At 41.3% G+C, this 13,092-nt stretch overlaps 1 protein-coding gene across 13 annotated transcripts in view; it reads right to left on the bottom strand.

Moving 5' to 3' along the window:
* GRIN2B (glutamate ionotropic receptor NMDA type subunit 2B) overlaps positions 1-13,092 on the bottom strand; it is a 300,157-nt gene that overhangs the window by 125,728 nt on the left and 161,337 nt on the right. For all 13 annotated transcript variants that reach the window (XM_079993351.1, XM_079993359.1, XM_079993358.1 and 10 more), the window contains one exon: positions 10,578-11,176. In XM_079993351.1, coding sequence (XP_079849477.1) covers positions 10,578-11,176 — 599 coding nt within the window. The remainder of the gene's footprint in view (positions 1-10,577; positions 11,177-13,092) is intronic.

Genomic DNA, 13,092 nt, shown 5'->3' with positions numbered 1-13,092 from the left:
TAGCTTGACCAAAGTCTGGCTACTCCATCTTATTTTCTCTCATTTCTTCGACTCTAAAGTCAAACTCTAAATAAAATGCCTTGGAAGTTCTGGTTACTGCTAAACATACTGCTTCACAAATTAGCCGGAACTACTAGGGTCCCCAAATCTTGATGATAACCAAGTATGGCTGTTGGTGTTCAAAACAATTCAAACACTCTGGACCACCTTCATGTGGAAAGGTGGGCTTGACAAACAAGCCACCTCCCATGGCCTTTGTATTAAATTCAGTTTCACGGTGCTTTCAGAAATTATTCATGGTCAGTTTTGTTGCTAAGATCAGCCCTTATCCAGTTTGAGTCTTATCAAGGTGCACCACTTGGTGTCTGATTCATTCCTACATGTATGGAAAAGCTTGTACAGTGGTACCTCGGGTTAAGTACTTAATTCGTTCCAGAGGTCCGTTCTTAACCTGAAACTGTTCTTAACCTGAAGCATCACTTAAGCTAATGGGGCCTCCCACTGCTGCCGTGCCGCCGGAGCACGATTTCTGTTCTCAACCTGAAGCAAAGTTCTTAACCTGAAGCACTATTTCTGGGTTAGCGGAGTCTGTAACCTGAAGCGTATGTAACCTGAAGCATATGTAACCCGAGGTATCACTGTATATCAAAATGGATGAAGTGCAGCAGAAGCAGTGGTTTCACTGTGAGTACACAGATTCAGGACCTGCCCAGTTGCCGAAATTATAGCAAAATAGCCACTCACACCTTACTTCATACATATTGGAATACAGGCAGCTCCCAGTTCACATGGGGGATACGTTCCAAGGCATCACATGTTTAAGTGAAATCGCATATATTTGAAACACCATTGAAAAAGATTGCAAACACTCTGTGGTGTGTTCCCTCCGGTTCTGCCCCTTTTTGTGACTCTTTGGATCACTTCTGGGTTCAGCGCTATGTGCATATGCCCGGTCCCACACATACGGTGCTGCTGCATGGCAGCGGCAGCATGCAGCCACAGCAGCGTGTGGTGGTAGCTTGCAGCAATAAAACTAGGCTGACGGCATGCCAAGGGCCTCCTGTGGCTTGTCACCAGCCCGACTTATGATTCTACAAAACTGGGTAAAAGAGAACCTTCCGCGGATGAATATGTCGTGGTTGGAAGAAAACAGAAGTGTGGTTTTTATTATTTTTTAAAAAAGCAAATACGCTTAGTCAGGACAAAGATTGTCGTGAGGGGGCTTATTGCAATCCAGGAGAAGAAGCAAAGCAGTTTGCTGACTGATGCAGATAGACTGTATTTCCCACCCTCAATACTTGAGCACCTCTGTGAACTTTGCATTTCCCCACATGTGATTCAAAATTAATATTGCTGTCCTTCATCAAAAGCTAGTCCTGCTACAATTGGGTCCTCTTTTCTGTGCTTCATGCAACCAAGTTCCCCAAACTGCACCCGCTCCTTGGTGAGATATCTGTAATCAAGCTCACTAAGCACAAAGAAAGGTCTGAAGACTCCTGAGGTAGACCCCCAGGGCCAGCATCAAAACCTGGCATCCTTGGGCAGCTGCCCATAGCTCTCCTGCCCCACTCCACCTTCCTAAAAGCCCTCTGTATGCCATACCCTGAATGCTTTGGTGGAAGAGATGAAAACCTGTGTACAGTGGTACCTCGGGTTACATGCACTCCAGGTTACAGACGCTTTGGGTTACAGACTCTGCTAACCCAGAAATAGTACCTCAGGTTAAGAACTTTGCTTCAGGATGAGAACAGAAATCGTGCTGTGGCGGCGCGGCAGCAGCAGGAGGCCCCATTAGCTAAAGTGGTGCTTCAGGTTAAGAACAGTTTCAGGTTAAGGACAGACCTCCGGAACGAATTAAGTACTTAACCCAAGGCACCACTGCAATAGTAATTTTAAAAGACCCTAAAGAGAATAATTTGTTAAGAACCAAGCTGATTTCTGGCACTTACATGCTGCAAACACACCCCTGTGGAACCCAGACCCAATACTTCACACCAGAGTTGTTTGCATTTCAGCAGTTATTTCTACTGTCATGCTTTCAAAATACAAAATGCTATAACTTCGGCTCATTACAAATAAACAATAGGGAACATGAATGATGCAAAGTTAACAATATAAATGGCAATATTCCTGCTTCAGAGGAAGAAGCGTGAGGAGTAATAGGGGCAGTGTTGCTAAAAATAGGAGGAAGAGAATAGAAAAACAAATTCATCCTAGTTAATAAGAAATTTAACAATATATTACATTATAATTGCAAATTGAAACTAATTGTTTCATTTCCATATAATTGTTTCCATATAGATATTTATAATGATTCTAATCTAAGATACTATTAGAGTAAAAATTCACTTCCAATCTGAGTCGGCCTGTCCATTCCACCAATGAGAAGCCTCCCAACTGAGCTGGCTCTCTCTTCCAAGAGACTTCATCTATCCATTAAAAAGCTTTGCTTATTGCATACTATTCATTATATTCTCTTTTAGAGCATCTCTCAGATGATGGTCTTTACTCAGCTGATTAAAACAATGTATGGCTTTTAAATGTGTTCCAACATACAAAGGAAAATCATAATTCATGTCTGAATATGCTGTACAATTCAATATTTTACTAGATAAATGATGCAGGAGAAGAGGGTGAAATAGACAGTTTAATAGATTTTCTCTCCATAGTGTTAATTTTTCAAAGTCATATTTGTTTTACAGATGATAAATAATGTCTCAGAATTAGGAAGTGACGTTCACCCAAATTTTTAGACAAATGACATATGCAATGCAAAAAGGGAGGGGGGTCCAAAGCCATCGTGTTAAGGCGAGGTGTGTTATCTGCAAAAGTTAATACATTTATTTCAAAACCATTTTTCCAAGCCTCTCAAGGAAGGCATTCTTCACTAAATATTCTATACACTCTGAGTTTGAATGCTTAAAACTTAGGCGATTTGAATTAATTATTCACCCCCCAAAAAAAATCTCACAACTGAACAATTATTTGAGAGCAGAACTAATGCATTTATTTCACACTGTCATAACTCAAAATTGGATGAACTGTTTTTGTTCAGATTTTTCAAAACATTTGCCTCTGGCTGAATAAGAGCATGAGAAGCTGCAAAGCTGCAGAGTGAAGCAAAAGTTGTTGAGAAAGTTCTGCGCTATCTGAAAACAGACTGACAGAAATAGGTCTAGCTTACAAAAACCTTTTGCCCCTATTCATGCAGCTGGATTCCTGGATCTAAATTCTGATAATGGGGAAGGAAGGGGGGGAAAACCTGTAAAAAAATAAGGGGAGTTCTGCCACTAAATTCAACAGGATGTCTGTTGGATAAAACTGTGCAAAGTTATTGCATCTTGTTCATCACCTATTTTTCACTTCCAGCTCCCCATAACTTCCTGTCCCAGTTGGTAACGCTGACTATAGATATAATAAACACAATCAGGTCCAATCTATTATGAGCTTCATAGTGAATGGATAGCTATGTGTCCTACAGTGTGACGCGGCAGCTAAAAAAGCCAATGCAATTCTGGGCTGCATCAATAGGAGTATAGCATCTAGATCAAGGGAAGTAATAGTGCCACTGTATTCTGCCCTGGTCAGACCTCACCTGGAGTACTGTGTCCAGTTCTGGGCACCACAGTTCAAGAAGGACACTGACAAACTGGAACGTGTCCAGAGGAGGGCAACCAAAATGGTCAAAGGCCTGGAAACGATGCCTTATGAGGAACGGCTAAGGGAGCTGGGCATGTTTAGCCTGGAGAAGAGGAGGTTAAGGGGTGATATGATAGCCATGTTCAAATATATAAAAGGATGTCACATAGAGGAGGGAGAAAGGTTGCTTTCTGCTGCTCCAGAGAAACGGACACAGAGCAATGGATCCAAACTACAAGAAAGAAGATTCCACCTAAACATTAGGAAGAATTTCCTGACAGTAAGAGCTGTTCGACAGTGGAATTTGCTGCCAAGGAGTGTGGTGGAGTCTCCTTCTTTGGAGGTCTTTAAGCAAAGGCTTGACAACCATATGTCAGGAGTGCTCTGATGGTGTTTCCTGCTTGACAGGGGGTTGGACTCGATGGCCCTTGTGGTCTCCTCCAACTCTATGATTCTATGATTCTACTTTACAGAGGATACTGTTCTGTTTGAAGGCTGGCATACATTGGGGGTGAAGTCAAACTGTTGGGGAGAGTTTGCACCTGCTGTGGCTGTAGAGACAGAGGCATCTTTTGTTGCAGCTGGGGCAGATGAAGGTGTTTGAAAAATCCTTCGATTTCCTCAGTGGGGAACCATTTTGGCTTCATGGACAAGACCCATCTCAGGATTGGCCTCACAGGCCAAATCTGACAAAGGGCAAAGGACACCCACCTGTCAATCACACAATGTCACTATGACATCACATGATAGTTGGGTTGCCCTGCCCATCTGTCAAAATCCCTTGCATGGGGCTCATACAATCCCTGTGCTGAGCATTTCTGGAAGCAGCCAGGATAGGGCTATCAAAGTATTTATTTCTCCCCTCCCCATGGCAGGCAAGAGGTAGGAACAGCACAGAAAGAAGCCTGCATTTTACAGGCATTGATGTACAAGAGAGAAGTCCCTCTTGCAGCCAATGCCTGCAAAAAGCACGTTTCTTCCTCTCATTCCAATGGTGAGAGGAGAAAAAATACAAAATAAAAACAGGAACAAAAACAAAATGAAATAATACCCCCCAAAACACATTTAAAAGTATAATAGGGTGTTAGTCAGCCAAAGGTCTGGTTGAAGAGGAACATTTTTGCCCGGCACCTTTGGTTTTCCCCTTTGGTAGTGACAGCACCATGATTTAAGTGAATTTTGTGAAACTGCACATGCTCAGAGCACTTCTTTTTTAAAAAAAAAATAATAGGGCTGGAAAACTTATTTTGTTCTAACGTATCAGGACTACAGAAATAGTGGTAAAGCATGAAATGATGGGGGAGAAAAGAAGCAATACACAGGGGTCCTGCACCCCCATAAGACTATTACTTTTGAGAACTAAATTTGCCTAGCTGCGCCACTGGTAAGAACAAAGGCATTACAGCTACAAAAAATGACAGTTGTTATCTGTGAAATGTTATGTAAAATGAAATGGAAGATATGATATTGTCCGTTGTGTGTGGATGACCCAACAGAGTTGAAAAGGTCTGTACGGCTTGAAATTCCTGGTTTGTATGTTTTAAGTATTGCTATATCAGGACAATCTCTTACAACACTGAAAAAACTGCTTTATAGTCATGTGAGCAGGCAATAGCCTATTCTTTCACATAAAGATTACGGAAAATCAGAAATATGTGTGCAGCGCTCCATGAGGAAAGCTGATTGTGTGATGTGGTGTCCAGATGGCTGCATGGAGATTGCACCCATTTTACCCAGGCTAGCAAAAAAATCTGAAATCACAAGAACCCACGGGGTAGTTAACACTGATAGAAAAACACCACAACCTTCTGGGTCCTGCATTACAGAAAGAGCTTTCCTCATTTTTGGCAGCTACAACACCACTAATTGAACATTCAAACTAAGTCCTTTTTGTCACTCTTAGGGAGTGACTTCAGTTTTATACTTAAAGTAAAGAGGGTCCATACCCGTGACCAAGCTAACAGGTGGTAAAGAGGATTATACCACAAATTGGTTATGGATGAGTGATAAAATCTGTGGTAGAATGTGTGATAAAATATTCATATGTAGCCATCGAAAGTCCATGGAATGAGCTTTACAATATCTTTGCAGCACCAACTTCAAGCAGCTGCAAGCTTCCATTCAGATAAAAATTGTGATAAGAATTCACCTCTACACCACCTTGTTCATAACCCAGGTGAGGAACAACCACCTTTAGAATAAACAACAGAACCAAGGAAACTATTTTCAAGTCCAGCATCCAGATTTAGGGACCCAGTGTTTATTACAGCTATTGCAATAGGTCAGAGCTCACTCAACTCAACATGCCAGTTGAGAAGGTCTGCCCCGAGAAAAAAAGCTTATATATTAGTTCAAACACAGCAAACAAAGTGTTATAAAACATCTTTACATACATCAGGGAAGGTTACAGGTCATGAGAAGAAAAGCACACATGGCTCCATACTGGTATCTTCACCCCCACATCACTTTGGAGTGGCCCCGATGTGCCCAGTCCATTTGACCATTTTAGGTCTTGGATGTCCGGTGTTACCCTGGCAACCTAGCCTTCAATGAGGGAACAGCATCATAAAACCCTGTTCCTGAGTCTCAGATAGTTTCAAGGATAGCTGATTTACACTCTGGTGCTAAAACATCCTGCCGTTTGTACCACTTTCAGGGATGGATAGGGAGAGGTGGCATGCAGCGTAGGAGGGGGGAACTTGCAAGCGCAGAACACACAAAAATCAAGCCTAATACATTCTAAAAGGTAAAATGCAATTAAAGTGAAATATTAAAACATTATTAAAACAATAGAAATATACACCTGGGGTCACTAATTCCTATATCAAAATGAATGCAGTTTTTTTAAAAAAAAAATCTAAGCATTTATTTAAGCACATTGTTGAATGTGGGCTATAAGGGAGGAAACATTTCCTTATAAATTGCTACTTCCCTTATGAAGTGGAATATTGCGACTGCTTGGCAGCTTAGGCCTTAGAAAAATGAAATAAACAGTTTAGTCAAACTGTGAATCTGCAAGATATTTTTTGAGGTTATTAATTGAATTGATGTTCAGGCTGGAAGCTACAGGTTAACACTTCTGCTGTTTGCAATGATCTCCTAATGACCATGATTATTGTCAAGGTTTCCCCTCAGGACATAACCACTAGGGGACGCACTGGGCTGGTCTTTTGTCAAACCAGATTTTTATATGAAATTGCATCAAAGAAAATGGAAAGAGACTCTAAAGTTGTGTGGGGAACCATGGCAGCACGGCCGTTTCTATTTTTATCACTTGGAATATAGTAAGAACATTTGTGGGGGAAGGGAGGAATGTGAATTAATAAAATGGAAAATAGGCAGGCATGTTCTTTCATTAATCTAATTCTTTTACAGGACCTTGACATGATAAAATTACCAGCAGTTAGTTACTTAAGTAACAGAGATTTTGCCATTTTTTACTTTATTATTCTGCTGTCATGGCCAATTATTCATCACATATTAACAAATTGTTTAAAGTTCCCCTGATTTCATCCGGATTCTGCATACCAAATAGGAAACTGTTACATTTCATTTCTATGGAGTCATCCTTCTTTGACCAACTTTGAATATCAGGGGTAGAATTCTAACTTAAGAATTCTAACTTAAGGTAAGCCCTAAGAGACATGAGGCATCCAATAATTCTATCAAGTTTTGCCTCATCACAGGCACGATTCAGAGTTATGTATGTGGGCTAGGAGGCAAGTCACACCAACATATATATTGAAAATTCTAAGGAGTTCTGGAGCCTGCTGAAGTGTATGTGTATTACAATGACTAATAAAATGCAGTATACCAAATTCTTACAGCTAAACTTTTTGACTTCTGCCTTGTGCAACTGCTCTAAAGGATGCTGTAGTCAAGGTTGCTGTTATGGAACACTAAGGATGGAATAATCAGAAATGTTGCATGTTCTCTAGCTGAGTGATACCAAACATAATCCTCCAATTAGAGACCATGTAAAGTGTCGTGTGTATGAATTCAGAAGTTCCCTCTTGCTTCTAAAGTTTTGAACTGATGGCATTTCTGCTGCAGTAACTGAAAAATCAGGGCTCCCATCCCCTGCAGCAGGCATTTAGTCTACCAAGCCCAAAAGTATAACTTAGCTCTGTTCCTCCCCCACACCCTTGAAGAAGTTTTGCAGTGTGCCTCCAATATTAACAAAACTGGATAGGAGAAACAGCTTCCAAGAATACGGGTCCCTCAGAGCGATACCTTGCCGCTAGCTTTTTCATTTAGAACTGCAAGACCTCCTGCTTATATGTTCCATTCTCAACTGTGATAGCTCATCTGCACAGAAGACACAATCTCACACATAGATTCACATAGGTTCACTGAAGGCTTTATACCGCTGACTGCAATCTCTTTGCATTGTCAGCTCTGGATTTCTTCCTCTCCCTCAGGCCAAGACAAGAAGTTTTGCTTTATGCACGGCTGCCAGTAAAAGCAACAAGCCCATATCTTCCCCATTCTCCCCCATAACACTGAGAAATGAAAAACTGTCTGAGGTGACAATTGTGAGGTGCTGCTGTGATGTGCCAAGCTAAGCTCGAGTTTGGCTTTACACTTTGTTCAAACCCAGATTCGTGGTTTAGCCAGACTAGCCATGAATCATAAACAACAAAGCTTGGCTATGGCTTGAAGTTAGTCTGGTTAGAGCTAAACTATGAACTGTGGTTTGGATGGCATGTTAAGCAACCTTAGTTCAGTGTGGCAAAGAAGGGAAAAGCATCTGCGAGCTTCCCTCTGGGAGGCTGTACACAGCACAACATGAGAATAAGATTGGGATGAATATATCCATTTTGGTTTCCTCCAGTTTCTTCTATTTCCAATCTTAAACTCAGCTTTCCACATTTCTGCATCAGTTTGCAAATTAAAAAATAATAATACTCATGGAAATTCATCAGCATTTTGGTATGAATTTATCCTAATATATACATTTTTTTCAGAGCAATTTTATCCAATAAAATATATTTTGGTATGCCATTTTCACTTATATCTGCATTTTTAATGAGTAGCGAATTAAGCTGAGCAAAAAAGTCAGAGGCAAGATGCGCCAAATTTTGGCCTTGCACAGGGCACTGCTGAAATTTGAAAGACCAAAGTCTGCCCCTCTCTCAGAACAGAACAGAACAGAAGTCCCCTGTGCAAAAAGGGTTCTGGATCAAAGCAAGCAATTGTAAATATATTACCGATTGGCATTTAAACCTTAGTTTAACAAGTCTGTCCTTGCTGCACAACAGTACCAATATGTCTTTCCCTGATAGCTGAAACCATCACAGTAGCAGCAGCAACAACAACAACAACAAAATTGTAATGATTTTATAGGCAGGTAAGACACAGGCTTCATTCCTAGCTTAACCTTTTAAGGTCACAACTTTTGACACATTTATACTGAAGTACATGCTGCTGAAATCAATAAGAACCTGGTACCCTACAAGACTGTCAGTGGGAGATTCCTTCTTGTGGGTTTATACCACAGAGCTGCTACAACATTTAAAGGCCCACAATCAGTGGGGCCAAATTGTTCAGGTCCGTAATTTGAAATCATCTCCTCCTATCCTGGTCTTTAAAATTAACTGAGTCCTTCCTGGAAAAGATATCCATTAAGGGCTGGCTGTGGCAAGCCAGAACTGTAGTGAAGATTTCTGCTGCCATGTCCTTGCCACCCTTTCCATTCAGCCCTTACGCTGTCTAGAGAAGGCACCCAGAGAACAACACAGCCAGTCGCTGAGCTCATATTGCAAGAAGCAGACGGCTGTGCTTCCTATTGCAGGATGTCCTGTCCTTCCCTTTGGGCCACATTTGGTGCAAGTGTGTTGTCCATCCAAGCATGGGGGAGGCTGCTTTATGCTTCAGGAGTAGAAATAGTAGTGGACAGCATGGTGGGACTAATCCTCCCTCCAGCTTAGTCGCTGCTGCATAGTAGAATGAAGATTGTGAGGGATGAGGCAGCGGTGAGGCCAGGGAAAGGCAGATACACCAGTGGAGCCAATCCAGTGCTCCTGGTGTTGTGTTTGCACCACCCTGACCTAGTCACCGCCTTGTGCCTTCCCCACTCTCTCTTGGTATGCAATATTGACTCAGTCAGAGGGAGGTCAGGGGAGCGGAACAGTCCCATCACACCACCCAATACGGATCAGAAAACTTCCCAAATGTCCCCTATCTCCCTTTATTATAATATCATTGCTGGTTTAAAGTGTGTTTGCGATATTTTAATTACTATTTTTAGCTAGATTGTTTTTATTACTTTTTATTTTCTAATGTTGTTTTTAAATGTCATAAGTCACCTTGAATCCCAACATGTGAGAAAGGCAGAGTATAAATATATTAAATGAATGAATAAATAAATAACCCAGTTCCTAGTACATTTAACCCATGAGTGTCCTCACATCCTTTGCCACTCTTGCCCTAAGACATTTCTTTCTTGCCACTCATATTCTTGGTCCTTCTGCTACTGACCTGCCAAGCCAGTCTAAAACCCATCTCTCTTCATATAGCACGTACAGCTTTCGCTTTGATAAATCTTAATAATGTACTATACTTTACAACGTTGAAGATCAGCTCACTTGCAGAAAGCGCTCACATATAAATTAACAAAAATAGCTTTCATCCTTAAGTATGTGTACAAACACTGTTAATATGAAGCTGTTACTCTGCTTCTATTTTCTGTTGACTGCCACACAACCAATGAGTTTATAATCGACCAGTTCCTCATTCTGAATTAATTTCCAAACTATTCTTGAGTAGCATGAATGAACACTGTACAAGAAACAAAGGACCATGACAGATTACCTGTTTACCCCAGAAATCAGACCCAGCTGGAAGTTTTCTTCCTAAAGCCTTCAATAAGACACATATCCATTGTGATGGTTAGAACATGCCAGCTACTGACAACCCATTATGCTGATTTCCCTTACCTATTTAACATGTTTGATTGGTAGATCCTCTTGTCCTGTGTGTTGTAGCAACTGCTCTTGGGCTCAGGAATGAAGCTGTGCTCAGACAGCATGTCAGAAGCAGCCGTGGTTATTATGGCTATTCCGTCTTTCACCCTGTCGCGAAGGCCATAGTCCCATTCATCATATGAAACAGAGATAAGTCCAGTGGGGAATTCAGAGGGGACTGTGTCTGTATCTCCAGCCACCAAGCTGGGTACAATCCATGTGTAATCGTACCCAGTCAGACCCACAGAGTTAGCCACCTCAAAGATATAGGTGGCTTCTTCCTTAGTACAGTAAAGGAGGATGACAGGACTCTGGAGTTTCTTGAGCTGATTCTGGATCTTTGAGTCTCCGTCATCCAGAGACATATCCAGCAAGAGCACCTCTTCTAGCTCCCAGCCCACAAAGCTGTTCTCAATAGTGCTACGGACCTTGTTGACAAAGTCCTGGTAGCCAGGAAAGTAGGTAGTGACAATGGAGAAGATGTACCAGTCATATTCTTCCATGATGTTGAGCATGACAGAAGCTTGCTGTTCTATTGATGGACCAAACTGGAAGAACATGGACGATTCATCCTGTAAGAGGAGAAAAGAAGGCGCAGGTGTTAAAAGAAGGAAATGGCAGGATATGGGGACAGCATAGGGAAGAGGGAACCATGCTCTTGTTGCTTTGCATTTAGGTGCATGGCTGTACCTATAATTATGCATGTGTAATACAGCAAAATACAACATGAGAGAGGCATAAGATGCTCACAGATTGTTGGTTGGTTTTCTTTAAATCCTACAATCAGAATTCAAAGGAGGGAAAGTGATTTAGTCCAACAGCTTTCCTACAGAGTAAACTGTTTGTGACCATTGCTCTGTCCCCCATTCCCCATTCCCATTAACCATATACAATCTAGACCAGCCTGCTCCAACTCAGGATTCCAAGATTCCCATCATCCCTGACCATCTGTTAAAGTGGCTGTTCTATTACTACTGCTGCCAGTTCAGCTTCACTGCAAAATTAAAACAGGGAAAAAGAAAGAGGGCAGTGTGCTGGGTGGGTGACTTTTGTAGGATAGATGGAGCAACACATTTCTGACACAGGAAAATCCTGTGCCAATCCAAGGAGAACTTTGAGAACCAGGCTGCCTCTGTCCCCATTTTCCTATTAAACATAGAGATAAAATATCCCAGGCCACACACAGAAGCTTGGAGGGGGTGGTGAAAGTGATTTTCAAAGTTTTCCACAAGGAGCTCTGGTTACAGTTTAGCAAAGCATTGCAACCGTTTCAAAAGTATTGTTTGTGGTAAAGGGCTAAATCAAGTAGTGGGTGACTGATGGAGCCCTTGGCTCTCATCCAGTTTATTACCAACGTAAGACATTAGTCCAGCCCATTGTTGGCTTAAGCTGTGTACGCACTATGCCCTTAAAGCACATTCAAAACACATTTGTTCACCTCAGTTCTGAGCACTGTAGTTTACCCCTTGTAGAGTTACAACTCTGGCAACCCTGAAACTACAGTGTCCAGAATTCTTTAAGGGGGAAATATGCAAGGTGTGGCGGAAGGGGAGAGAGAATTTAATATACATATAATTTCCAAGATTGATATGCATGCACACCATGACTTTTCATCAGTTTCTGCTTCAGCAGGCACACCACCAACACTGCCACCAAATTGACAAACCAATTATAAACTCCAACAACATTTTTCAAAAGTGGGTCAGTGACCTGGCAGGGGGCTGAAGCAGCAGAGACTGGAGAAAAAGCAGGTGTGGATAAAGTATGGGTCATAAACACTATCTGTATGTATATGCATACATACATGCATACATACATACATATGAAATCCAGAGAAAGTTAAATCTCACTGAAATAAATTGTAACAGGAGTTTGGCAGTGTGTTTTAGTCCGGTTGATTTCACGAGTTTCTGCCTGTTGCTTTATCTGCATTGCATCCACCCCATATACATGTTGGCAAGCATTATTTAGATTATTTCCTTCCCAACATTGAAATCTCCCTGAATTAAAATTAAATTTTAACAATACTACTCCCGTTATCTTTTCCATATATTAAAATGAAGAGAAGAAAACTCTTTACAAAAACCATCTCCTTTTAAATTTACCGTTGTTTAATACATCCAAGCAGCCCACATAAAAATGTCATAGGCTAGTTCACAAGGCATCTAGTCGCTATTCTAGAGCCACTGTAATTTTGCCTATTATTGTAACATCAGCAGGAGGCTACTTCAGTTCGAGCAGAGGGGCTAAGATTGTTCAAACCAATTCAACCTGGCACCTAGCAAAATGCTCTTGAGTTTAATCACCATGACATTTCAACTACCCAAATGAACTTTAACAAAATTAGCCAAATCAGCAATCACAAGAGTGAGATCAACTATCGGATAAAGAGTGGCAATATCATGGAGGGGAAGAAGTGTTTCTACAGCAAGTGAATCAGACTGAGATTCTAATGAAGCACTATTGGAAATATCAATGAAAAAACATA

The sequence above is a fragment of the Podarcis cretensis genome (genome assembly GCF_951804945.1).
Source record: "Podarcis cretensis genome assembly, chromosome: 10".
Classification (NCBI taxonomy): Eukaryota; Metazoa; Chordata; class Lepidosauria; order Squamata; family Lacertidae; genus Podarcis; species Podarcis cretensis.
The sequence above is the reverse complement of the archived record's forward strand: the minus strand, read 5'-3'. Positions and strand labels throughout refer to the sequence as shown.